The sequence below is a fragment of the Hydra viridissima genome, unplaced genomic scaffold (genome assembly GCF_058129835.1).
Source record: "Hydra viridissima isolate aposymbiotic clone 2 unplaced genomic scaffold, HvirCarnegie_v1 scaffold_4, whole genome shotgun sequence".
Classification (NCBI taxonomy): domain Eukaryota; kingdom Metazoa; phylum Cnidaria; class Hydrozoa; order Anthoathecata; family Hydridae; genus Hydra; species Hydra viridissima.
In genome coordinates, this window is record NW_028324303.1 from 9,967,738 (window position 1) to 9,995,422 (window position 27,685).

Here is a 27,685-nt window from a genome sequence, read left to right on the forward strand (position 1 = left end):
AACATACTTGGTAAACAGCTCAATTTTCTTTTCTTTCCTTTTATCAGACCCTTGCAGCAATTGATAGTAAAATATACTATTTAAGCTTCAATCGAATTTCTAATAACTTCTTTAGAAAAATACTAAAAGACAAAGTTTATAGACGTTTTAAAATTTTCTAATCTTTTTATATGCCACTACTTAATAACTCCTACTAAATACATGTGTTTCGTCATGTAAACTAAAGTAATTTGACTTTCTTTTCGATAAAACTCTTTATTACTATATGAACAGTATTTTTATTTTTAATTGTTGATTCTTTTTACTTGTTATTTTTAGAGGAAGATCTTTTTCTAAAAATAACAAGTTTAAAAAATGAACAGAGCAATTTAAGTAATTAACTAATTAAAAATGAAGAGCCCCAATGTTCTACAGCATACTTTTTTTCTTTCTACTATTAGCAATAAATTGTATGTAGAGTGCTGACTCTTTTTAGGCTCAGTGTTGCCCTGATTCAATTAGCATGAAGTATGCAGTGGTTGAAGTAAAGAAAATGGGATGAGTATTATGAAGGATGCTTTCCTTAAAAAGATCACAAAGTATCAATTGGTTCTTTGGCCTTGAGGAAAAGTGGCGAAATATCACATATGGTACTCTGGTGGTCCTGAAGACATGTTGTATATCTGTTCTGATTTAGGTTATATCCCAGTGGGCACACAGACGTCCATGGTACGTCCAAGGACGTCCAAAACGGTCCGTTCAGACGTCCACAATGGACGTCCTCGGACGTCCTTTGGACGTACCAAATGAAACGACTTTCGTCCGTCTATTTCGGACGTTTAAAGTACGTTCGAGGACGTCCAAAACGGTCCCTTCAAAAGTCCATATTAGACGTTATTTGGACGTCCTACGGACGTCCAAAGGTTATTTTGTCCGTTTAATAATGAATTATTAAGCTGAATAAAATTCAACGTTGAATTTTATTCAGCTAATTCTCATACCGACTCCATTTCTAACAACTATATTGAATACACACGTGTTTAGGGATTCAAGACACAAATCATTACAAAAAATAAAAAGAATAATATTTTTAAACATATATAATAAATACAATCTTGCAAAGACATTATTTTTTGGCTCGTTTCAATATGTCGCCAATGGCACCCTTGATGCTGCTTGAATCGTAACCAATTTTGTCACCAACAACGGCTTCTAAAGATATAATATTTATGTCAAAATTGTCTTTAAATTATAGGGCATGTTTTAGAAAATCAAAACAAATTTCAATTAAAATCAAAAGCAAAGTAAAATTTAAACCAAAAAATCAACAAATTATTTATAATAATAACTATTATTATTACAGAATTTAAAGTACATATATACTTTAAATTCTATAATATGATTCTATGGAATTCTATAAATTCTATAATTGATAATATGGAAAACCGTCTAAGCCATATATACGTGGAACCATATGGTTCCACATATATGGCTTAGACGGTTTCTAGTTGTATAATTTGAAACAAATTTTACAACTACATACCCTTCCAAGTAAACGTATTGTACAAAACATAACCAGCCAATGTTTATGAGCTCCTCCTGTCCATACCATATTAAAGTGGGGATTTGATATTAGAATTTTCTATCTCCTAGATGAGTTGTTTTCACCACGGCTATGGAGCCTCACATTCCCCAATAAAAATTTATATTAAATAAAAACAACAATAAAAATTTATATTACTATGTTATCAGTTTTGGAAGGTCATACATAAAAAACTAAATTAAAACAAAAAACGACCGCAAATATATTTGCAAACAATGAATTGCAGAAAATAAGCAATGAACTACTGCTTCGTGTTCCTCTGCTTACTGTTAGCAAAAATATTCAGTCTTAAGTAAGATGCAATAGCTTTAAATTCGCATTCAATGCTCACCTTTTATGCCTTTATAATGAGCAGTGCCTGTAAATTTTCTCTTTCCTTTTCTACTGTCCTTGCTAAACAACGCCTGAATACCTTGGGGTCATGATTGCATTCAAAACATTTTTAATCGTTTTCCGTGGAGTCGCTGCTCCAACTGCTCTCATTTGAGTAACCTTAAAAATTAATTTAAAAAAAAAAATAAAAACATGGTTAAATATTAAACAAAATTTAAATACCATTATGGTATTAAATATTGTGATATATATATATATATATATATATATATATATATATATATATATATATATATATATATATATATATATATATATATATATATATATATATATATGGATCTCTTAAATGTTTTTCGCACAACACAATATATTTTTTCCATAAAGTGTTGGACAAAAGTAAACCATAAAACGCAAGACCAGATTATTAATATTTTTTCTTTCTTCTATTTAAAAGATTGCTGGGTTATTCGCTTGCTAAATAAATAAATACTATGAAATTATGCAAACAATTCTCAACTGTTTAATCTACTTGCTTTGTCTAAATGCCAAAATAAATATACTTGTAACATGTATATTTATTTCTTGCACTTAGAGGATATTTTACATAGAGAATCTTTAATGATTGCCATTATAATTTAGAAAAAAGTCATTTTAACTTATCTTTTTTATCTTTAGTTGAATAAGTGATAACTTATTTATTGATGATAACTGATAAGTTTATCAAACTAACCTTTTTGTAGGAGAAACATGTTGTCATTTCAATGATCGTCTGTGATCCATATCTGGATCAAATAATTTTTTTAAACTTTAATAAAAGCTATATCTATTAAACATATAAATAAAAAGCTGTGCATATATATATATATAAATATATATGTATATATATATATATATATGTAAATATATATACATAATATGTATATTTATTATATATAAATAAGTTATGCTTTTAGAATCAATTAATCTTACCCCTTTCATAACAGGAAGCAAAAAATTCAAATACAACTTTTGCCAGCCTGAAATCCTTCGAATTTAGCAAACTGTATATATATACGCCAGTATAAAACTTTAAGTACCAACAAAGTTGTCATCCTTCGCTGTATCTTCTATATATATATATATATATATATATATATATATATATATATATATATATATATATATATATATATATATATATATATATGTATATGTATATGTATATGTATATGTATATGTATATGTATATGTATATGTATATATATATATATATATATATATATATATATATATATATATATATATATATATATATATATATATATATATATATATATATATATATATATATATATATATATTAGGGTGGTAGTCAAAAATTAAATGTTCAGATTTTGTCTGGGACAACCTCTAGTCCTGTTCCTATTGATCTCATGAACTCATGTGCAAAATTTCATAAAAATATTCTTTCATTAAAGGGTGCCACATGCCAACTGATAAAACCACATGTACGCGATAGAAAAGATAGCCGTGTAAATTAATGTGTTGTTGAATATTATTGAAATCTTTAAATAAATTTTTTTATCTGTAAATCCATTTTGAACACAACCAGATGTCTTTTCAATGAGGTGTACTCTTTATGTTTTTTTGAGAATCTGACCAGTTGTTAAATTTATCAACTAATTAATGTTCTGTATATGAAAAATATTTATAAATTTCCAAATACAGATAAAAAAAAAACAGAAATTTTACTTCATAGCATTTTTAGAAATTTGTTACATTCAAATAGTTAAATTTTTATAGTGCTTAAATATTAATTACTTAGCTGCAGCCCACTTACTTATTTTTTCTATCCCAGAATTCCTTGTAATTTGCCACCCAATCGCCATTTTGTATGTTTATCACTATCAGACTACCAAATTAATTATTTTAACTAAAATTTTTCATTTTTAACATTTTTGCAGTGGAATATCTCAATTGTGAAAAGTCAGTATACATTTAAGTTGTTATTTTGTAATATAAATTATGTAAACTACTTTGAATTTTATTTTATATAAATTCATATATCTAAACTCAAAAAAGATACTGAATAATGGATATCACTGAATATATACTAAATGAATAAAATTTTATAACTTTTGCAATTCACATCATGCTTATTGCATAACTTTATTTGTATTTTTCTAGATTAATAAATATCAGAAAATGTCACAATCAAAACCTGCAACTAGATCTGCAACCAAAATTTACCTTCTCGGTTTCACAAATGCCTCCATTAATGGTACTAGATTACCGTCACGAAAGCAAGCATTACAGTTTTTCTTCCATCACACAGTGGGCCAGATATATAGGATATGGTGGACAAAACCTAATTATTACCCAATTGCTCCCCAAACCCATTTCGATATATAAATAATCATTATACATGAAATAATATTTATTTTTATCAAGAATATTTTAGTTTTTAATAACAAAATTACAATTAATAGGCTTAGTAAAAATTTTTTTTTTAAATCAACCTTCTTTTCAAAAAATCAAACAAGAAATTGTGTTTAGCTACAAAGAACTAGAAGAAGGTGGAGCTGATTCCCTCAGCAAAGCCAAAACTTCACTGGGGATTTTTTTAAAACTCTTACTATTTTTGTTATGACCTTTTCTTAATGATGTTATGACAGGATCACTAGATACAAGTAGTCTGTTAACCAGGTCGCGGTTTGTGTCTATTCTAGAAGTCTTTCTACTGAAATCTTTCCTAAACTTTTTAAAATCCTTGTTGCGGGCCTCTTGTGCCTCCTCTGACATCAGTCCAATTGGCAAGTACTGTCTAGCAATGATGGCATGACCATGAACTAAAATTTTGTGTACTGATTGTGACATGTAATACCAGGAATACTTAGATATGTAAAGTTTAAGAGCAGTAATACAAAACTCTTTAAACTTGACATTATCAATTTCAAATCCAGATGATAAAGTGACTAGAATGATGTAAAAATAAAATAAAAGAGTTTCATCTACTTTCAAAATTTTGGCAGTTAATTGATAGTCTGCAAAGGCTCGTCGGGCGGTGTTTCCATCATTACTGGTACCTACAAATTGCATATATGTGATAGTTAACCTGATGATTCATATACAAGTATTTATGTAATTTCACTTACCAGATCCTCCACTTTTTGGGAAATCCACAACCAGTCCCATTTGATTCATAAATTCTGTCTGGATACGTTTCTTCACTTGCTTAACATTTTCCTTATCTTCAATAGCTCTAGACTGCCACTTTTGAGTTTCCAGCTTGTATCCAATATGTAATACCATTTCAAAAAACCTAATCCAGGAATGCAGGCTAGAAAGACCATATTTCAGTTCTAAGTTACTAGCATTGTCCAATTTCAGCACCATTTCTAAGTTATTCATGATTTTTGGAGACACACCACACACAGAGCAACATTGAGTTGAATTAGTCACATCAGACAGAATAGTTTGAATTTTGCCATCAATCATGGTCAGTTCTATAATACTTTTGACAACCAGTTCTTTTCCACTAAAAGTAACATTAAAAATACTACATTTTTCTATTTCAGATTCTAAATATTTTGCTTCTTCTAGGACAACAGCTTTGCTTTCTTTTTGAAAAGAAAATCTTATTGGACGACAATAAGCAGTAGATGATGGCTTGTCATTACGCCATAATAGTACTTCTTTATCATTGCAGAACCCACTGAGTTCTAGTGGTGCTAAGCAAGTAATGAACAGAGATTCTTCTTTTTTTAAGTTACGATCTCCAGCTTCCTCACTACTCACTTGCTTGTACACGCTTTGCCCATTAGCCCCATCAAACCCGGCCTTGCAACGCAAAGTCAACCGGGTCAAACAATCCAGCATTGTGCTGATCACAGGAGCTTGCACCTCGCAGAGTCTTTTTACTGTATGTTTTAGTAATTCTTGTAGTGGTATTTGTGCTGAATAATCATCAACAAAGATGTTCTCTGGATAGCAGTTAGCTTTAGACAATCTTATGTTGTTGTATGAAGGATATATATGGCAATCACGTTCTTCAGCTCCATTTCTGATAAGTTGGTAGGTTGATTTTGACATGCCACCATCTATAATTAATGCCAGACCTTCATTAGGTGTATACTTTTTAAATTGACTAGAAGGTTCTGATATCTCAGCAACTTGCTTGGCAGCCTCATAATTAAACTCATTCCTTAATTTAAGCCTTGCTGAGTGGAGCAACTCATCAGTAGTAAAATTATTTATAACATCATTGAGTCTTCTTCTTTTGGTTTTGTCAGATGCGTCTTCAAAGGAGCAACTTGGTCTTCCACCAATATTATGTGATTGACTAGAATTATCAGACTCAGATTAATTATTACTGTATGTAGATTTAAAGTCCTGAGCCAACCAATTTTTATTTTTACTTTCAAACTTTTTATTTCCCCGGTTTGCATCCTTCCATTTCTTTTGATATACTTTTAAAAACGCAGCACATCCAGTAGAACCCAAATTCATAGAGACTAGAATAGCTTCTACAGACATAGAAAATGATTTATCACCAGGCTTTAGTTGGTCATGCCGTATACGTTTATGGACATCACTAATCTTCATATCAACTACAAAAAAATGATTTTAACGTTATTAGTGCAACCACTATAAAAAAATATAACATAAATATGGTCATTATTTTCATTTCAGCTACATTTAATTAGGCCAGTATAATAAGCACAGCACCTATTATTACCTAAAACCAAAAAAATAGGTTTGTCGCGAATAGCATTTTACGAAAATATCTTTTTTTAAATGTTTACCAAACTTAAAGGGGCAGCTAAGAGCAGAATTAAACACCACCAACAGGCTATACATATATTGTATTAACTTATTTTAACATTAATAAGCGGTTCCAGCAGGTTCTAAACTATATGCGTCACTTTTAATAGAATATTTTAATATTATAAATAAGAATCTTACCTTTATATTTCAAAATGAAACTGTGAGTTTAATACAAGACCTTGGAATTTGTTGTGGCATTTTTCGTAAAGCTATAAAATTAAATTTTATTAATGTGTCAATTAATTTCGCATATGTTAAATAATTTAAAGGTTATTCGTTGTCATAGTTATAGGTGATATATCTATTAAAAAAATTAATAAATGAATTTCTAAATATATTCAATTGTAATTGATAATTGTACATTTATGATGTACTACCAAACTACAAATAATGTTTTAAACCATTTATTATGCTCTTATATACATAATATACTGAGTAGTTGGAAGTATTTCGAATATTTTTTTTTGAGGTTTTGTCTACCACCTGGCCCACTGTGCATCAGTTGAAAATAAACAAAAAAACCGTGCGAGAAAGTTCGGACATTACTATTAAAACAGTTGCTGATTTTTGGAACAAAGCTTACATGCCAATGACAACATTGCAACATGCAATTGCGAGGCTAGAGAAAATATACAATGAGTGGAGAAAGCTACAAAAGGCTTCAAAAAGAGGAGGAGCAACTCAGATAGCGAAAGAAACAGCCTTTGTTGCATCATTTGAAGATACGTTCGACATTTTTCATGTTGATGCCGAGAGGCTTATACAAAATCCAGAAGACAAACTTTTTCTTAAAGCTCAGCTTGGAAATGGAAGACACTCAAGTTCAATGGCACAAATAGACAGAAAATTGGCAGTCAAGTTGAAGCGTAAACATGAGAGACAAGAGGCTATAAAAGCCAGAACAGAACGAGAAGAATTGAGACATGCTGTCAGCAACGGTGAAGCTGTAGTTGAAACATTTGAATCAGATTCAGAAAAAAGTTGCAATGAGAACGTAGATTCTGACCATGACTCAGCAGTGACACCGCAGACAAAACGACCTCGTCCAAAAAATATTGTCAGTCCACAAGTTGCAGCAGCTTTAGATCGAACGAAGATCAGCGACCGAAATGCGGTTTATGCTTTGGCTTCATTCTCAGTTGCTGTTGGTCAAAACCCAAGTGAACTAGCTCTGAATCGCTGGTCAATTTGACGCAATAAAATGAAACATAGATACGAAACAATTTTGAAATTGAAGGAAAGTTTTGGTGAAAATATTAGGGATGTTCCACTCGTAGTGCATTGGGACAGCAAGTTACTCCCTGATATATCAGGAAAACATGAAAAAATAGATCGCTTGCCTATTCTTGTTTCAGGTCAAGGTGTAGAACGTCTATTGAATGTGCCTAAGCTCCCAAATGGCACTGGAGAGGCAATGGCAAATGCAGTTGTAACAGCAATCGACGACTGGAATCTTGCAGAGAATATAAAAGCCATGTCTTTTGACACTACAGCCAGTAATTCTGGGATTCGCTCTGGTGCAGCAGTTCTTATTGAACAAAAGATGAATAAAGAGCTGCTCCATCTTGCATGTCGGCACCATATTTTTGAAGTTGTTTTTGGAGATGTGTTTAACTCATTAGCTGGACCATCTACTGGACCAGACATTTTGATGTTTAAAAGGTTTCAAACAGCATGGCTATCAATCGTTCGTGACAGATATGAAGACGTTATATCAGATCCTGAAACAGCTTTAGTTTTTAACAGCAACAGAGAAATGATGAAAGAAGCTATTGATTTCATTCAAAACTGCTTGCTGACAGAGAACCAGCCTCGTGATGATTATAGGGAACTTTTAGAACTGTCTTTGATCTACCTGGGTCATATTCCTCCTCGCGGGGTTCATTTTATGGCTCCTGGGGCTATGCATTGGGCCAGATGGATGGCCATGGCTATTTATTCAATCAAAATTTTTCTCTTCAGATCCCAGTTTCGCATGACAAAGCGTGAAATAAATTTATCACGTTTCTTGAATATTTTTGTCTGCTTTGTCTATCTCAACTCATGGTTTACTGGTTTGCTGTCCATTCAAGCTCCACTTAATGATCTCATGTGCCTTAAACGACTCACACAATTCAGGACAATAAATTTAAATGTTGCAAATGTAGCGATAAAGGCATTGTCTCGTCATATGTGGTACCTCAGTGAGGAACTGATTGCCTTTAGTTTTTTTGATGATCGTGTTGATGCAGCTACAAAATACGAGATGGTAAATGCAATGAAAACAAAAACTGGAAATGGAATTCCTGCAAAACGTGTTCAACTACGTGAAAACAACATTTCATCATCAGAGCTTGCTGATTTCATTAACTCGAACACCATGAGGTTTTTTGTTATACTGGGCATCTCAACTTCTTGGCTCGAATTGGATTCATCTTTGTGGAACGAGGACCAAGTTTTTATTGCAGCTAAACATTTTGTAGCCGGTTTGAGCGTTGTGAATGACAGAGCAGAGAGAGGAGTTGCTCTTATCCAAGACTTTAACCAAATTCTAACAAAAGATGAAGGACAAAAGCAAGCACTTCTCCATGTTGTGTCTGAGCATCGAAAACAGTTTCCAGATGCCAAGAAATCCACTGTTGTTAAACAGGACTAAATAGTCATTTTTCCATTCAAAACAAAATGAAAAACTAAAATGATATTGAAATTATAGTTATTTTTTCATGGTTTTCAATGTTCAATACTTTGTTATTTAAAAACTTTTGAATTAAAATAGTTTATGTAGAAAAAATTTTTTAAAGTGCTTACAGCCATTAGCGTCAACCTTAGTAAAACTTTCAACCCCGTGTGGCACCCCTTAATGATGAAATATCCTTCTCAAATTTTGCACATAAGTTTGTTATGCTAAAAGGAACAAAAATAGAGGTTGTCCCATCAATTTACTTTGAAAAAGTTTTTTGAGCACCACCCTAATATATATATATATATATATATATATATATATATATATATATATATATATATATATATATATATATATATATATATATATATATATACATACATACACACATACATATATAATATATTTATTTCAAACAAAAATGTTGTTTAAAATAAATTTAGAATATATATGTACAATATTGTACATATATATTCCAAATTTTTTTAATATAAAAATAGGCACAAGTTCACCTTGTGCCTATTTATATTTAGATGTTGACAACATGTAAATATAAATAGGTACATGTACTATGTACATGTATCTATTTATATATTGAAATAAATTTAGAATATATATGAGACCACACTGGAAAAACGATCAAGCTACATTTTTATTGTTTTGAATAAATTAGATTTTAAACTTCAAAAAACCATAGCTCACTAATTTGTTAAGCGAAATATCTGTGTAATTTGATCGGTTTTCTTGTTATATAGTCAATTATTATATATTTAAACTGCAGCCGAACATAACAGGGGCAAAAACCCAAAAAAAGCAAAAATGTAGCTTGATCGTTATTCCAGTGTGGTCTTCATATGTATATCAATATATATGACCTTAAAGGTCCATAGATAAAATTATATAGAAATAAAGAATTAACAAAAAGAATTAAATAAACTATATATAAAAACTTATTATCCGGTTAATCTTCTTCTGTTAATAGAATTCATAGTTAAATTTTTTAAAATAGTTGAGTTTTTAAGCATAATTTGACCTTCCGAAATATCTTTTGTGCCATGTTTAAAACAATGATATATTATATATATGGGTCATTCCATGCCAAGTGGTGCAAAGGTCCTTTATGGACCACCTCAGATTTTATTGAAATTTTTTGATTTTGTACATATATATGTTAAAAGCATGTTTTGAAAATTTTAGATCAATATCTAATATGGTTCTTGAGAAAACGCTATTTAAGTAGTGGGCTATTTTGCATAAAATTTCACTCTACAAGAAAAAAGGGTTTTTTCATCATTTTTAACAGCCAATAACTTTTGAACAAGTTAGTTTTATACTTCAATTATTATAAGATAGCAAGTGTGCTGTGGATACTTTGAAAAAAGAAAAAAATATTATTTCTGGCATCTTAACTTTTTCCATAATGGCGGGCTAAAGTTGATTTTTTTGTTTTAAGAATAAGTTTTTTTGTGATTTTAAAGACCTTAATCTTAAAAACTAGTTACAAAGTTAATACAAATCAAATTGCCTGCTGATCTACATGCGGTGGATAAACATTTTTAAAAAAATCAGTTGATTAAAGAGCTGCATTCAAAAGTTATAGGTCTCCAAAATGAGTCAGATCGAGATTTTCGTAAAATTGATCTGTGATGCAAAGCATCTGTTACCTAAGATGGCACTTTTTTTTTTTTATAAAATTTTTTATACGCATCAATTAAAGACTGTTAATTAATAAAAACCAAAAAAATTAATGGGCGCTTATTTATAACCCCCAAAAGGTAGTCTCTAAAAGTCAGGTAAATTTTCCATAAAAAATTATTACTTTTTAAAAGTTTAGTTATTGTTTCATTTAATTCTATATTACTAGTATGTCAATCTAAAAAGTACTAATAAAACCAAATAAATTGTTGTATTTTAGAACTAATTAATAATAAGTAATATGCCTGAGCTTTCTACTTGCTGTATTGGTAAAGCATTAAATGAACAGTGCTATCTATCTAATAAAAGTAAACGCTACCAAGAACTGTCTAAACTAAACCAAGAGCTTATTTCTTTGAGAAGCAAAATAAATCCTATAGATTTTATTTGTAGCTATCACGAGAAAGTTTACTTGTCGAGGTATGAGAATGAACATCGCAGGTATTGTTGTAATCCGTTGAACAAGCACGCAAAAAATGTGAAAAGTAAGTTTCAATATTTAATATCTTAATTTAATAAAAATACCTTAATAACACTAAATAAATAAATAAAAAAATATTTAATAATTATTTCCGTTATTTTTTAGATTCTCTTAGAGTTATCAGTCTTTCATATGCCAAAGATTTTGGTTTAATACCTGGTCAAAAAATTTGCACTAGTTGCAGAAAAGTTCTGAATTGCAAACATAATACAAAAGAAAATGAACTCCAAGAAAAAGAAATTTATGTTGACAACCATACATTAAAAGAAGATCTTAATTCAAGTATTGCAAGTTTTGGATGCTCACCTCTAAAACTTGTTTCAAAAAAAGATAGAGTTGCATATGGAAAGCGTAAAATTGATAGCATAAGAACTCATACACAAAAGGCTGTTGCCAATGTGCTAGGTATAGAAATAGCTGCACTTTGTGAAATTGAATCACCCTCAAAAAAATGTTTGAAAAAAACAAACACAGATTTAGACAATATTATGACTAAAATTAAGTCAAAATTTGAAAAAACATTGTCAAATTCTGAAAAAATCACACTTCTTACACTCACTTCAGACAGTTGGTCAATAGAGAAAACTCAGAAGTTTTTTTTTACTTCAAAAAGATCTGTAGTACAAGCCAGAAAATTAAGTAAAAAAAGTGGAATACTATCAAAATCTTCTCCAAAATCGGGTAGAAAACTAAGCGAAGATGTAATTACAGAGGTTGTTCATTTCTACGAATGCGATGAATATTCAAGGGTTTGTCCAGGAAAAAAAGAGTTTGTTTCAGTTAAAGTAGATAGTAAAAAGCAACATATCCAAAAGCGCCTTCTACTAGTCAATATGAAAGAGCTACATATTGAGTTTAAAAAGAAATATAATTATCTTAAAGTTGGATTTTCAAAATTTTGTGAGCTAAGGCCCAAGTGGTGCATTCCTGTGGGTGGTGCTTCTGGTCTGCATGCAGTTTGTGTTTGCCAGTACCATCAAAATGTAAAGCTCCTTGTACAGAAAATTCCTGGAATTTCTGATTACAAAATCTTATTAAAATTAATGGTTTGTAGCATTGAAAATAGAGATTGTATGCTGCATAGCTGCGATAAATGTCCTGCTAAAAAGGTTTTGTTAGACTACACTGACACTTTGTTTACAGAAAAAGAAATTAGTGAAGTTAACTTTTATCAATGGCAAAAATCAAATTACCAATGTACTTTAGTACCAGCAACTCTACCTTTAGATGAATTTATTGAAATGGTTTATGAACAGTTAGATTGCATCATTTTATATCAAAAAGTCAAGCCACTTACTACCAACATTTGAAAACTAATTTAAAAGAAAATCAAGCTTTGGTTCTTCTTGACTTTGCAGAAAACTATAGTTTTCTAATACAGGATGCAGTGCAAGGTTTTCACTGGAATAACAGCCAAGCAACTGTGCACCCCTTTGTTGCGTATTTTATAAAAGATGGAAAACTTGATAGTCAAAGTTATTGTGTTATATCAGATCATCTGAAACATGGAACAGATGCTGTTCATTGCTTTATCGGTAATGTTATTGATAAACTTAAACAATTACAAACATTTGAACACATTATCTATTTTAGTGATGGAGCTGCATCACAATATAAAAATTACAAAAATCTTATCAACTTATGCTACCATAAACACGATTTTGACATGACTGCAGAGTGGCACTTTTTTGCAACATCGCATGGTAAAAGCCCTTGTGATGGTGTTGGTGGAACAGTGAAACGTCTTGTTGCACGAGCCAGTCTACAATCACTAAACGATCCTATTGACACACCAAGCAAAATGTACAGCTGGTGTGTTCAACACGTCAAAGGAATATCTTTTTTTTTTGTTGACAAAGTTTCAATAGAAACACATACTACAAACTTCAATTTGGAAGAGAGATATCGTTCTTGTTCGACAATACCTGGGACACGAAACCACCACAGTTTTATCCCAATGTCACTTACCTCAATAAAAATAAGAAGTCTCATTTGATATTATTTGCACTAATGTGGATTTTTCTACTTGCAGAATTTAGAATTCAGAAGATTTTATAGTATTGACTTAAAAGAAATCAATGAGATTATTTTATTATTTGAGAAATTTAACTTTTTGTAAATTTTATTATTTTTGTTTATTTTCTTAAAAACATTTTGTTTGTTTTTCATTAAAAAAATTATTGTATTATAAAGAGGGGAGGGGACAGAGGGGAGGGGACTTTATCTATTGGGATTTAAAAGTTCTTTATCTAAAGGGATTAAAAGGCTTTAAGCATTGATATTTTTTAATTGATATTTCATAATAAATAACATTATATAATTCAATGCATTTATTTATTATGTCAATTTTAGAATTTTACGGAAAATTTACCTGACTTTTAGAGACTACCTTTTGGGGGTTATAAATAAGCGCCCATTAATTTTTTTGGTTTTTATTAATTAACAGTCTTTAATTGATGCGTATAAAAAATTTTATAAAAAAAAAAAGTGCCATCTTAGGTAACAGATGCTTTGCATCACAGATCAATTTTACGAAAATCTCGATCTGACTCATTTTGGAGACCTATAACTTTTGAATGCAGCTCTTTAATCAACTGATTTTTTTAAAAATGTTTATCCACCGCATGTAGATCAGCAGGCAATTTGATTTGTATTAACTTTGTAACTAGTTTTTAAGATTAAGGTCTTTAAAATCACAAAAAAACTTATTCTTAAAACAAAAAAATCAACTTTAGCCCGCCATTATGGAAAAAGTTAAGATGCCAGAAATAATATTTTTTTCTTTTTTCAAAGTATCCACAGCACACTTGCTATCTTATAATAATTGAAGTATAAAACTAACTTGTTCAAAAGTTATTGGCTGTTAAAAATGATGAAAAAACCCTTTTTTCTTGTAGAGTGAAATTTTATGCAAAATAGCCCACTACTTAAATAGCGTTTTCTCAAGAACCATATTAGATATTGATCTAAAATTTTCAAAACATGCTTTTAACATATATATGTACAAAATCAAAAAATTTCAATAAAATCTGAGATGGTCCATGAGGGACCTCATTAAAATTTGCACCACTTGCCATGGAATGACCCATATATAATATATCATTGGTTTAAAATGATTTACATTCACGCATGCGTAAAAGTAGAACACGGAGAAGAGAATATACGTCCTTTAGATGTAGACGTACTATTTTGGACGTATTATTAGTTGGACTATTTTGGACGTCCATTGGACGTCCCTAGACGTAACAATTTGGACTTGGACAAACAGACCTAAACGGTACGTCCTATGGACGTCCATAGACGTCCTGTGCCCACTGGGATGAAGGGGGAGCAATCAATTGAGTGGTCAACTAAGATGTTTGCTGCTGGAACTAGTACCCTGCATTGTTCTAAACTGTTGACTTTTGATGATCACATATGTCTCCGCAAGTGGTTGAACGCTTGCCATTCAAAAAACAGAGTTGTTGTACGTACCAGCTTATACCAGCAGAATTCTGCAGTAACTGGACGTAGATGTGTTAAAAGCTATGAAAAGTGTATAGAGAAAGTGCCTACGCACTTGCTATAAGGAGAGCTATTACAGCAATGTGGTTAAACGTGTATTTCTTGGAATATTGAAACGCAGGAAGATGATTACCATACTACTAACAAGTCAGGCAGAGACAAGTCCGAATGGTGATGAGCATGCATGTGAGAGCATTGAATCCGAAGTTCTGCTTCCATCTGTCTCAACAAACACAACACTAACTCCTAGAAGAAAAGCTATAGAAACCGAGCTTTTATTTAACTTAATGCAAACTACACCACTAGATAAACATGAAAAGTAGGCGCGTATGTCTCACCTCAGACGGGATAAGAGGGCGATTGAGAGAGTATTCTGATATCATAATGACATTTAGCGAATTAAATAGGTCTATGTAATTGTTTTGGCATTGTTAAATTTACAGAATAAGTACAATTTTTTATTAGGTATTTGTAAATTGTAACTTAATTAGATAACTTTTACTTTGAACACTGTAAAATTTTCTAATGGCTTATTAAATAATAAGCGAGAATAACATCGACATAGGCGTCAAAGTTAACCTGCAATATGGCAACATCGACACAGTAATACACTTGGTGCCATTTACAACAACTTGAAGTTCTAAAGAAACTGTTTTTTAGGTTAGTCTAGTAATAGCAATTAATGTTGTATTCGTTTTTAATTATTCCCACTTATAATTATTAATTAAAATATATGAACTGTGTCAGAATAAAATGCTTGATAATTATATGGCTTTTTTTTGTCGTTTTAGCTTAGTGTTGTGTGTTTACAAAATATTAACTTTTTTGTTGCAATATTGCACACTTTGGTATCAATCTTAGCTAAGACTGATGACAAAATATGCAGTATTATAATATGTGTTAAAACTGCAGAGAAATTAAAACTAGTTTGCAATAACAAAACAGTGCTAGTTTGTATGATCACTCATGTAGAACTACACAAATTTAAAACGTAATCCGAACATTCTACAATAAAAAAAGTACTGTAAAGATTTATGCGGGTGACAATAAAAAAGATGTTTATTATGAAATTATAACCCGAAATGAAGTGGAAGCTTGGAATCTACATAAAGTTAATTGATGTATCAAATGTTAAATTTCATGTTAAGTCAAAAGCTTGCATCAGTAAAAAATGTAATACCGTAAATATGCAAGAGTAACATATATAAGGTGTGTATAAAGTTAAGAAAACTAAACTGTTAACCAGCAGTTGACCCAAATTGACAGAAAAAAAGCACTTTTATTTAGATAAATTTTCAAATACTTTAATTTTAGAAAGAAAAAAAAAATTTATTAGATAAAGTTGTTTAGTTAAGATAACTTTAAATAATAATTCTTTTTTTCTTTCTAAAGTTAAAGTATTTGAAACAGTTGTTAGAATAACAACCATATTCTTTACTTTAAGTACCTTAACGGGAATGATTGCTATTTTAACAGAAACATAATACAAATATAAACTACTCTTACATAAACTTTTTTTTAACTTAAGACTATATCATATTAAAAAAATATATATAATGGTTTACAAAGTATTTTTTTTATTATTCTTAAAAAATCTATAAAAAACCTAAGTTGTACAGATACTTAACCTAGGATAATTCCTAGATTAAGTATCTGTTAATGTTATAAATTTAAGGTCATGTTATAAATTAAAAGAAAAAATTGCCGTGTAAATGGCCCTTAAAAATTGCGTTCCTTACCTAACGGGAAGAATAATAAAAAAAAACACTTTGTAAACAGAAAAATTATTTTCATGAGTATATGGTAATGTAGGGCTGTTCAGAAATTACTACTCGACTCGAACATAGCATTGTGAAGCTTTTCCCATTATGATATCAAGACTTTATTATGAAAAATTTTTAGAAAATAATTTTAAGTGTTCTAGGGGTTGCTCAAAGCTTTTAAGCATAAGTAAATTTTCAAAATCAATTTATAGAAAGGTTTGTTTTTTTTCAAACTGGGTTTTGTACATTTTCTCAATCTTACTCAACTTTAAAGTCTTATTCAAATTGTTATTTTTTATTTAGTACTAATATGTTGCAAAGTTTTTTTCCTTGTTATGTTTTACAAATACTTCATTTAAAGAAGAAGAGAAAAAAATATATATTATTTCACAGTTTAACTCTAAACAAGGAAAAAGTGGGTTTTTGTCAGATGTTGGAATTAATTTTAAATGTTTTTCCACACCTTGCAGTAACCATGCTCTTTATTTTCTTTCTTTCTTTCTTTTTTTTTTTTTTTTGCAAAATCCAAGATTTAGTTAGAACCCTAATCACCAATACTGTTGACAAAATTTACATGTTATTAAATTTATTATGTTTAAGAGCTTTGAGTAATATTTCTTTGTTAAGTACTAATAGTTTAATGGGAAAAACTTCACTACATCATGTTCTAAGTTGAGTATTTTTTTTTGGGTAGCCCTAATTATAATTTGTTAAAAAATGTGTTATAAATATCTGATATTTAAAAGATTTTGTAGTATTTAATATTTACACATATGTAAATTCTGTATGATTTGTTTTATAAAATATTGTAAACTTATATGTATTTTATTTGCTTATTACAAATTAGTTTATTTTTAAATTTTTATTATAAAGCAGATTTTATAATGACCTCTTCTGATGCTGAAATAATAAATCTAAATGTTGGTGGTAAAAGGTTATATATTTATCTAAATAATTTTGAGTGTGTTTATGTGTGGCTAAGTGCTTCTGTGCATGCAGTCCTATGTTATGTTTTTGTAATTAGGTTTTCAACTTCAAGATCTACATTGACATGGATACAAGATTCTTTTTTTTCTTGGTATGTTTTATTCTTTAAGTACTAATTATTAAAAATTATACTAAAAACCATCTTTTATTCTATTTAATCACTTATAATTGCTTAAAGTAAAAGATTTAGATTTTCTTTTTTTTTAATATATATTCAGGTCTATAAAATTGAAAATTATATTCAGGTCTATAAAATTGAAAATAAAAATTTAGGTATTGTTGATTTTTATATATACTAAACTTTAGTCTTCTAAGTGGAAGGATATCTTCTCTGAAAGATGAAACTGGAGCTGTAAGTTAAAAAGTTAGAATTAAAGTATTAAAGTTAAATTGATAGTTAAAGTTATTTTACATGTTAAGAAAATTTTATAAAATGTCTTGTTAGGTAATTGAATGTCTTTTTGTAGTTGATATGTATAGTCACCAATATCTCTTTAGTGAATTTTATATTCTCTGCTCTTTTACATGAATTACTATTAAATGTAAGCTATTAAAAGGATCTTTATGAACTTATAATTTGGTTTCTATACAGAATTTAAAAACCTAAACTGAATACTTCTTATTTCATGAGAAACTGAAACATTTTAATGTTTTTAAAAGGATAGTTAATACAATTTATCAAAATAGCAGCAAGCAGCTAGTTTCTAAATTTCCCAGTATTTCATAACTCTTTTACATATAATGAATGTTTTTAAATTTTTTATGACTTAAATGTTATATTTTATATTATTTTGATACAAACTTTTTTATAATAGTATTTCATTGATCGGGATCCTGATGCTTTTATACCAATACTAAATTTCCTAAGAACAAAGGACTTTAACCTCAGGTGATTTCTCTTTCATGTATGTGTTACTTAAGGATGTCATCATGATTTTATCTTTTTTAAAAAAAATCTTACTGCAAAATATTAAGCTAACCTTACTGCTATTTCTTATACAGGCTTGTTATCTGCCCCATACATGCAAATTATATTAGATGAAAGGCTACTGCCTAAATATATTTAATCTAAGATTATTCTTTTACCTAAAATAATGTAAATGTTCTGATAAACTTAATTTTGTAAAGTATTTACAAATTCCACAAATTTCCATTTAACTTGTAATATATCCAAATATTTTCTATAATTTAAATAAAAAATTTACACCATTTAAAAGTTATATTGCTGAAATAGGACTTAGCAAAAGTATTAGTAAAAAAATTAAAATCAAAATTAGGTGATCTGAAAAGTTTATGCATATATTGAGACATGGAGTAAAATAAAAAGTAAAATAAAATAAAATGGCATTTATATTGTTAAATACTTTACATGGCTTTTAAGCAAAAATAATTAGTTTTATCTTTTAAGAGGGGTTGATTCCGATGTGGTATTGCATGAAGCAAAATATTATGGCATTACTCCGATTGGTAAAGATAAGTAATCTCCTTTTCATTTCTTTTTGTTGTTTTTATTATTATGTTAATCATGTTCTCAATTGGATTTCTTTTTTTTGTAGTTCGTCGTCTTACTTTATGTGAGGAGCTAGATAACAGTCCATGTGGTGATTTGCTCTTTATTGGTTATCTTAGCCCTCCAGGTTATTATTTAAATAATGCTATTTGATCTAGATCAAAGTTTAGTATAAGATAAATGATGCTTGTTTTTCTTAACATTGATTGAAATGTTTTTAGTGGTGCAGCAGTGTAAATAGTTTTTGTTTTGGACTTCAATGTAAAACATTAACTAATCTTTATGTTATACTGATTACCATCATGGAAGTTTATTCTTCTGACGCTAATTTTGTAACAGTAGGTTTAGAGTAATTGGTGATTTCAAATCTAGTGCTTCATCTCTCTCATAATGATTTTAGCTAAAAGATTCTTTGCATCACGGTAAAAAAAAGTTGCAAATTTCAATAATGTTAAGAAATAATAATAAGTTATAAAATTTATAATATTTTATTTACTTAAGTTAAAGTTCAAGAGTAAGAAAGTTTCACTTTAAAAAAAAAGGGATAATATGATTGTTATATTTAACAAGAGGAATTATTTTCATTAAACTTAATATGAACAATTATTCACTAGATTTAGCAGAGAATCCTCTTGAAATAAAGTCATCTCGCAGAGGATCAATGAGTTCATTAATGGACTGCCTGGCTTCAAATCATCAGCAGTGGTTAGGAGTAATAAAAAATGCAAAGTCAGAACCAAATCTTAAATTTGATGGTTTGTAATTTTAAGAAATTAAAGTTGTTTAAGATGTAGTTACTTAGTATTACTTGTATTTTTTTTGCTTTCATATTACCCTATTTCATAAAGGATTCTTTGCTTTTAAGTGGAATCTTTGATTAGTAAAAGTTCTACTTATTTTTATTTATTAAAAGCAAAGGTACAGCTGCATCTAGAATTGTAGTGCTAAATTTATCAAGAAATGGTTTACTTTTGTTTTTTAGAAATAAAAATGACTTAATTGACATGATTGTATAAATTCTATTACCATTCTGTGAAATGCTAAAAGTTTCAAGTTTTATTTATGATTGCATTAAACATTTTTATGTATTTTTGAAATATTAACTTATATTTCAATTTAGTTAGTAACAACAATGGTATTGGAGACAGGTTTGTCAGTCTTAAATTATAATTTGTTTGACTTGGGTCGCGGAGTTAATGGGAAAAAAAAAACATTGAAATAAGTAGCTGGTGTACCTGCTTTTCTTAATGCCACTAGACCTTCCATGGCTGTAAATATTTCATTAATTATGATAAAATAGAATTAATCAATAAAATTGGTTTTTAATCAGTCACACTACAGTCTAAAATCTTGTGATGATTGATTGGCAGCTTTCACAGTAATCAACTAGTAAATTAGTATTTTAACAGTTCAAAAATAATGTTTCCAAAGAGAAGTTAACACTTTTTTGAATTGTTTTTTTATATTCTAGTTTTAAAAGAAAATTTTTTTTCTTAGAAGTAGATAAAAGGAAAGTGCTGATTATAAGAGGTCACCATAATGTTTTGGCTGTTGCATATGCACATTTTGTCTGTTGTTATAGGTTTGTTTTTTTTGTAAATCTTTTTGAAGTGTAAATAATAATACTTTTTTTTTTGCTGTTTTATTTTTTGCTGCGTTGAACTTTAGACTAGAAGATTCAGTTGGTTGGGAGTTGATATTTACTACTCCATATTTGGAAAATTGTTTAGAGAAAATTTCGCTTAATGTGAAAATGCCTGGAACACTGGGAAACAAGTTGTTAGCTTGTTCTTCAGGTAATCATATATCTATCTTTTTTCTATATTTGATTGGTTCGTTATTGAATTTGTTAGCAATTCTTTCAAGTTTTTATAGTGGTACTTTGTATTATTAGAAGTTTTCTCCTTTTTACATAACAAATAAGATACAATAAATAAATGAGCTATATTTTACACTTTTCTTATTTATCCTACTGTAAAAACTTTATGTTCATCCAATAAACAATTGTAAATTTATATCAAATAAATTACAAAATATTCAATTTTGTACAAAGAGTTTTATCATGTTTAGATTAAAGTCATATTTTGAAAATTGGATTTCTTTGAATTTATTAAAGAATACTGTTGATATGAATACCTCTTCTTTGCATTTTTTGTCAAGGATCCAAGATTCGCTTGTGGAATTGTGACACAGGTAGTCAAATTGGTGAGTAACTTATACTAAATCATTAAAGTAACCTTTGAATAGTTATATTTCTTTTATTCCTGCTATTTGTGTCAGTAAAAAGGTTCATAGAATATAAAAGGTTCATAGCTCCTGTTTCATAATCCATTAACTTATTCAGACCTTTTTTTTTTTTTTTTTTAATATTATGGGTGAAAAAGTAATTTTTAAAATTTTTTTCAGGAATATTTGATTTGTCTGTCCCTGTTGATTCTCTATCTTTTTTTGGGAGTCAGTTAGTTGCAATCAGTTTCACTGGAAAAATTGGTGTGTGGAATGTTATCACACAGAATTGGAGAGTAGGAAATTTAAAAGAATTAATTTTTTTTAATGATATGTTAAACTAGTAAATATTTCTAAGACTAATTTCAAAGCATTTCAAAAAAAATATACAACCATTTCAATTTTTACTATATTTCAAAATTGTAAATATTTTTTAGAATAATTTTAATATATTTAAAAAATATATATAAAATCACAAGTCTATGAAGTAATATTTGGTGTATTAGATATTGTTAAATAAAGAAAATATTCATGTAGATCCAAGATGTGATTCCAATTTCAAGTTTTGATACAGCTGGATCATTTCTTTTACTTGGTGGGACCAATGGAGTTATTTACTATGTTGGTAAGATTTCCTGTGCTTATTTACTGAAGTCATTTATTAAATTTTATTTTTAATCAGTTGCAAATTTAGTTGCTGCACCATTGATATGTCTTATTTAATAAAATTTCACAATTTAATGTCTTTCATGTGTTTTTTCAGATATGGAAAAATTTCCACTTCGAATGAAAGATAATGATTTACTAGTTACTGAATTGTTTAAAGATCCAAATGGAGATTCCATTACAGCGATGTCTGTTTATCTTACACCAAGAGCTAGTTTGTGAATTTTTTTTTTCCATTTGAAGCAATAGTTTGATTGAAATATTTCATTCTGAAATATTTAGAATGTTTCAGAAAAGGGCTTTATTTGATTGATTATCAAAATCAGTCACTAAAATATTTTTAATAATTTCAGATTTAAGATTTGATATAAGATTTTCAAATCAAACAAGGTTGATAAGCAAGGAGAAAAAGGCCACTGGCCTTAACAAATTGTTAGAAGTTGAAGAAAAAGATTTCAGTTTATTAACAAAAGAAAGAAAACTTTTGAATCAAAAGAGTTTGGTAGTAACTTAAATCTGCCAGTAGCTGACATAAAGTACCCTTCAATTCCGATTGGTGGAAAAGACAAAAACATCACTTACCAGATTAAAAATAGGAGCAAAATAAAAATTGAAGAAAAATGTTTATCTGGTTCTTTTTTTAATTTAATCAAATAATTTTTTTTTACTTTTTGCTCTATTATCTGAAAAATGAGATTATTTGATTTAAAATGCAGAACAAAAAAGCGTCATTATTAATCTAAATTTTTCTGAAGTTTGTTTAAAAATTTGATTTGATTCTAAGTTTAGACAGTTTAAATTTTTAAGATCTTAATTGGATGATTCAGATTGAATAAAATATATAGAATTTAACAAAATTTTGGTTATTATAAATTTGGTTATAATCAAGGTCTGCACAGATGCAGGTGCTTAACTACTTTTATGTGCTTTAAAATCATAAAGCATTTTTATTTTTCATTGTGGTTTTATTTTAGCATTTGCTGGAAATTGGATTGAAATAGCATATGGTACAAGCTCAGGTGCTGTAAGGGTTATTGTTCATCATCCAGAGACAATAAACAGTGGTCCTCAACTCTTTCAAACATTTACAGTTCATAGAAGCAGTGTAAAACGAGTTACTTTAAGTGAAAAGCACCTTATTTCAGGTGATTGAAATAAGATTTTATTTTTGTTTTTACTTGTTTTTTCTATGTACGCTAAGTAAGTTTTTTTCATTATATGTTTTTTTGGTTTTCATTTTAGTATGTTCAGAGTATAACCATGTTCGAACATGGAGTGTAACTCGGTTTCGTGGTATGGTTTCCACTCAACCTGGGCCTAAGTCACTTGCTTCTTTTAACATAGTTGCTTTAGAACAAGACCGGCCTCATCCTAGTTATACCAGTGGAAATTGTATAGGTGGGTTTTATATTATCTGTTTTGATTAAGGGCAGTGGTAGCTTTAGTTAAACATTAAAATTCCTTTATGTAAAGGTCCATATGGAGATAAAGATGAGCAGTTGCTATTTGTTCAAAAAGTTGTCCCAGACACTGACCAGATTTTTGTAAGAATTGCTCCTTCTGGTAAAACGTAAGTACAATAAACTTCTAGTAAAATGTAACTACGATAAATAACATCTTTGATGACTGTTTTACAATCAGTAAAAATAGGTAATAAAAACAATAATTTAACTGGAGTATCTCGGTTTACTGACATAAGTATTTTGTAAATGTTAAAAAAGAAAAAAATAAATATTTATGATTCTTTTTTAGCACATTAGAAAAAGTTTTAAAATAGCTTTTTAAACTTGATTTTATAGTCTGATGATGTGTAAAAGTGTTGATGGATCACGTATAACTTCATTTTCTGTGCATGAGTGTGATGCAGCAACAAGAATGGGATCAAGACCTCGCAGGTTTTTGTTTACAGGCCATGGAAATGGAGCTATTCAGGTTATACTCAGTTTAAGGAATTTAAAATTTGTATAACTGAACTTTTAAGTTTTTTAATAAATTGATTAAAAAATTAGTAATAGCTTTACAATCCAAAAATGGCTCTTTAATAAATTAAAATTTGAAGAGAAAAATATTATGTTTTTCAAATTCCAATTTAATAATGAGGCATTTTTTGTAAGAATGAGGCAAAATCAGCAACTTAAAATAGTTCAAATCATGTCAGAAGAAAAACCTGAAAATTTGAGGTTGTAATTCCAACTGGTTGAAAAGATATTCTGTTTTGAAGTTTCATAAAATCTTGACTTAATTGTTTTTCAAAGTTATCCGTGTTTAGATTTATCACTTTCAAGCAGTCATAAAACATTCATCATTGACTATTGAGGTTATTTATCCAACAGAGAGGTTTGATTACTTTCCAAAACAGTTTGCTACAAGAACAAACTATCCAGCATCAACATTATTTAGCTTCTTAACTTAGGCTAACTTCTCATCAACAAAAGTTTCAGTCTTATTTAGGAATACATCTTTGTCTTCTTCTGTTAAGTCCTTGATAGCTCGAATTTATTTGGGTTTTTTAAACAAGCCTTGTTGGTGTTGTTTGAATATTTGCTAAATGAAGAAACACTTTGCTGTCAACTTAGGTATTCACTAGGCTTAAATAGCTTGACACTTTTCTTTTCTTTCATTATTCTCATTTTGAACAGAAGTTTTTTTGGTGTTAATTTGCATCTTGATTTTTCTCCAACTATAAACTCTTCATAAAAGAAATTTTTCTGCTTGGTATTAAATCTTGCATTCTTATATACAGGTACAGCCCATCCTTTAACATGAATTTTGTGCTCTAATTTAAATTTTTGCTAATTATTGCTTCAACATCAATTTTTCTGAGAGATTTGGAGTTGGGGGTAATAAAATTTAATCTATGAATGTGCATTTGCTCTGGATACTGTGGGTGTTTTTATACTAAAAGTTTTGAAGCTCAGCTTCATTATCAAAAACATAAGACATTGATTCACTGCAGTAGATACCAATGCTCAGACAATTTCTGAAAATTTAACTTTTTTTCCATTAACCACAACCATAGAATTGTCATATATCATTCCATTATTCAATTGAATGGATTGAACCAATATGACTTCTTACTATCATACTTATATTGAACCAATATAACTTCTTATTATCTTATTATCAATGACTTAATTTAATTTGTGAATTTCGACCACTGATACGTTTAAGTCTACAAGAAATAAAATACCTTTCTTGATATCCTCTGTTGATATACAGTTATTCCCAGCATTGACATGTGCATTAATGGCCAACAGTACTTTTGCAATCACATTGGTCTTTACCTTTTTGTGACTCATTTTAACCATATCTTAAGAGGTGTATGCCTTGAACCTTGCAAATACAGAATAAAGTTCCAGCATCTGGGTTAACTAAATAACACCCTAAAATGCAAAATAATTAATAACTTATAACACCAAGTAGTGGATAGAAAAGCAAAGTTTATCATCATACATTACAAGAGCCTAAATCAATGGTTACTTAACTCATATCCCCCTACCCCCATCTAAGGTACTACCTAAATACATCTCTCAAAAACCTCTTAATCTTTTCATATTGATCTCTAGTTGCTTTTTGGCAATCTTTTTTGCTGTCTCTTCCCTTTTTTGTTGAAGGAACTTCATGAAATGGAACATCTGCCATAACTTTGTCTATTAAAAGCACATATAATTTGTTTCTTTACTTAATTCTTTATGTACTCGTGACTCAATTGAATTTGTTGTTAAAAACATATTCAAGCATTTCTGTTAGCTCATTGCATTATAATAATCCAGATAGTCTTGATTTAAAATGCTCGCCACATGAGCCTTCTTCAAATAGACAACACATTTTATGTCAATTTGAAGAAGGTTCCAGTCATAAAATGATTTATTTAAACTAAATAGATTAAAGTTTAACATGAAGTTAAAAGTTTAACAATTGATTATCAACAAATATTTAGTGACAGTATTCACTATAAAATGAGTAGAATGCATATTTAAACATTTTGCTTCAATTAAAAGCCTAAGTTTTTCTTTTTGTGTATAAAAAAAAAGAAGGCTTTGAACTGACTCAAAAAAAGTCAATACTTCCTCTCATTTAAATCAACTTTTATGACTTCTTGCAAGTGCTACATCCAAACTTGGATAACTTTGAAAAATGATACAGTCATGATTTTTATGGACTTATAGCCTCAACTTTTCAAGTTTTTCTAAATTTTAGAACTTAACTATTCAAGTTGCCTTGTTCTTATAAGAAATAGCTGTTAAACAAATACTTTCTATGATTTTTCTATTGTATTGCCTACTATATGTATCTAGTATACCTCTGTATTATCCTGTATTATCTTTTTATGTAAAAGTCGGTTAGCAACACCATCTTTGCTTAGTTATTGAGCAGACTTTTAATAACTATTTTTTTTTTGTCAATTTTATGATTTATTTTGTTTAGATGTGGGATGTTTCAACAGCGCTTGATAAGTTTACAAAAACTCCTGGTTAGTTTTTTGTAAATGTATATATGCATTGATAATACCGTAGCTTAAGGTTTTTGATAAGAATTTTACTATATTAAGGGAAGCTTCCAAAAATAGAGATCAAAATTGTTTCTTGCACCTATTGTTAATTACTTTCAAAAATTTGTTTTAAAAGTTGTTCAGTTGAACTCAATTTTTTTTTTTTTTTTTTCTTTGGCTTTTTAATTTTTTTTTTCCTTTTTCTTTCCAAACTAATGCTTATTAAATATCTATTTACGTTACGTAAATTTCATTCGTAAATTGTATTGCTCTTACATCTATCGTTTTTATTTTATTTTTTCTATCGGACATTTACTGCTGAACGGAGTATTCTTGAAATAATCAACTAATCTTAAGGCCTCTTAACTACCCACTAACATTTGTTATTTAAATTTAAAGGTTGAAGCAATCAACTGAAGATTTTTAAGCTACCAAAAACTGAAGACTTTAAGCTACGACTGTCCAGTAACAAAAATGCTTCTAGGGCTTCAAAAGCTTCCTATTTTATCTCTTGAAGAATTTTTTTTTTTAGAATCGGTCAATGTGCAGGGACCAAGCGAGATAGAAATTATGAAGTTGCTAGAGCAGTGCGATTTAACCATATCTCGGTGTGTTACTCCGTTACAAAGAGGATCACAGCAATCGCTGACCAGCTTTCGTCATAATTTTCTACGTTCTCACAATAGCTTTTCTTCGCATAATTGCACTTTGAATGATGCTCAAGGATTTACATTAAATGACACAAAAACGAATCCCATCATGCATTTTGTACTGCCAATTCAAACAAATATTTCCGCACAATTGTTATTACCTTCACTTGAGCCGCAAAATGAACATAACGATGGTCTATCTAGTCCGTAGAGTCCATAATAAATAAGAAGTAGAAAGTTTTAAACATATTTGTCAAATTTGTTCAAGTTACTCAATTATATTCTTTCTTTTTTAAACAAAATTTATTTTGTTTGCAGTTTTCCC

The 27,685-nt window shown here is 29.0% G+C and overlaps 4 protein-coding genes, 1 long non-coding RNA gene and 1 pseudogene across 15 annotated transcripts; 4 read left to right on the top strand and 2 right to left on the bottom strand.

The window, feature by feature from the left end:
• Positions 1–1,052: 1,052 nt before the first annotated feature.
• LOC149889800 (uncharacterized) lies at positions 1,053–1,658 on the bottom strand. Its single transcript, XR_016451667.1, has 2 exons — positions 1,523–1,658; positions 1,053–1,191 (listed from the first exon to the last, which is right to left on the bottom strand). It is a non-coding gene; the product is annotated as an uncharacterized LOC149889800 (long non-coding RNA).
• Positions 1,659–1,959: 301 nt separating this feature from the next.
• On the bottom strand, positions 1,960–25,467 carry LOC149889801 (uncharacterized). 4 transcript variants are annotated; one of them, XR_016451666.1, is made up of 7 exons: positions 9,512–9,604; positions 6,863–6,933; positions 5,053–6,507; positions 4,913–4,983; positions 2,888–3,024; positions 2,649–2,700; positions 1,960–2,074 (listed from the first exon to the last, which is right to left on the bottom strand). XR_016451666.1 is itself a non-coding variant. In XM_090084712.1 (4 exons), exons 3-4 carry the CDS (start codon positions 5,987–5,989, stop codon positions 4,454–4,456), a joined length of 1,467 nt encoding a protein of 488 aa, XP_089940838.1. In that variant the 5' UTR covers positions 5,990–6,507; positions 6,863–6,933; positions 9,512–9,604; the 3' UTR covers positions 4,148–4,453. The 4 variants fall into 4 exon arrangements, 3 of the variants coding, with proteins under 3 accessions (XP_089940838.1, XP_089940836.1, XP_089940837.1); XM_090084712.1 differs by lacking the exons at positions 1,960–2,074; positions 2,649–2,700; positions 2,888–3,024 and having other exon boundaries at positions 4,148–4,983; XM_090084710.1 differs by lacking the exons at positions 1,960–2,074; positions 2,649–2,700; positions 2,888–3,024; positions 9,512–9,604 and adding an exon at positions 25,409–25,467 and having other exon boundaries at positions 4,329–4,983.
• Positions 7,308–9,609, top strand: LOC149889802 (uncharacterized). The gene has a single exon (XM_090084714.1). The coding sequence runs from the start codon at positions 7,308–7,310 to the stop codon at positions 7,914–7,916; it is 609 nt and encodes a 202-aa protein (XP_089940840.1). The 3' UTR covers positions 7,917–9,609.
• LOC149889803 (uncharacterized) lies at positions 7,925–9,609 on the top strand. The gene has a single exon (XM_090084713.1). It carries the CDS (start codon positions 7,926–7,928, stop codon positions 9,357–9,359), a length of 1,434 nt encoding a protein of 477 aa, XP_089940839.1. The 5' UTR covers position 7,925; the 3' UTR covers positions 9,360–9,609.
• LOC149889804 (uncharacterized) lies at positions 10,525–13,430 on the top strand (annotated as a pseudogene).
• On the top strand, positions 16,839–27,662 carry LOC149889805 (BTB/POZ domain-containing protein KCTD3-like). 8 transcript variants are annotated; one of them, XM_090084703.1, is made up of 19 exons: positions 17,656–17,763; positions 17,854–17,907; positions 18,123–18,168; positions 18,632–18,705; positions 19,225–19,283; positions 19,373–19,453; positions 19,941–20,081; positions 20,824–20,908; positions 20,995–21,122; positions 21,487–21,531; positions 21,733–21,848; positions 22,090–22,177; positions 22,316–22,432; positions 23,193–23,363; positions 23,461–23,616; positions 23,692–23,788; positions 24,018–24,150; positions 26,647–26,692; positions 27,243–27,662. In XM_090084703.1, exons 1-19 carry the CDS (start codon positions 17,714–17,716, stop codon positions 27,569–27,571), a joined length of 2,016 nt encoding a protein of 671 aa, XP_089940829.1. In that variant the 5' UTR covers positions 17,656–17,713; the 3' UTR covers positions 27,572–27,662. The 8 variants fall into 8 exon arrangements, with proteins under 8 accessions (XP_089940827.1, XP_089940828.1, XP_089940829.1 ...); XM_090084705.1 differs by having other exon boundaries at positions 20,827–20,908; XM_090084709.1 differs by having other exon boundaries at positions 17,664–17,763; positions 18,123–18,180.
• Positions 27,663–27,685: the final 23 nt, after the last annotated feature.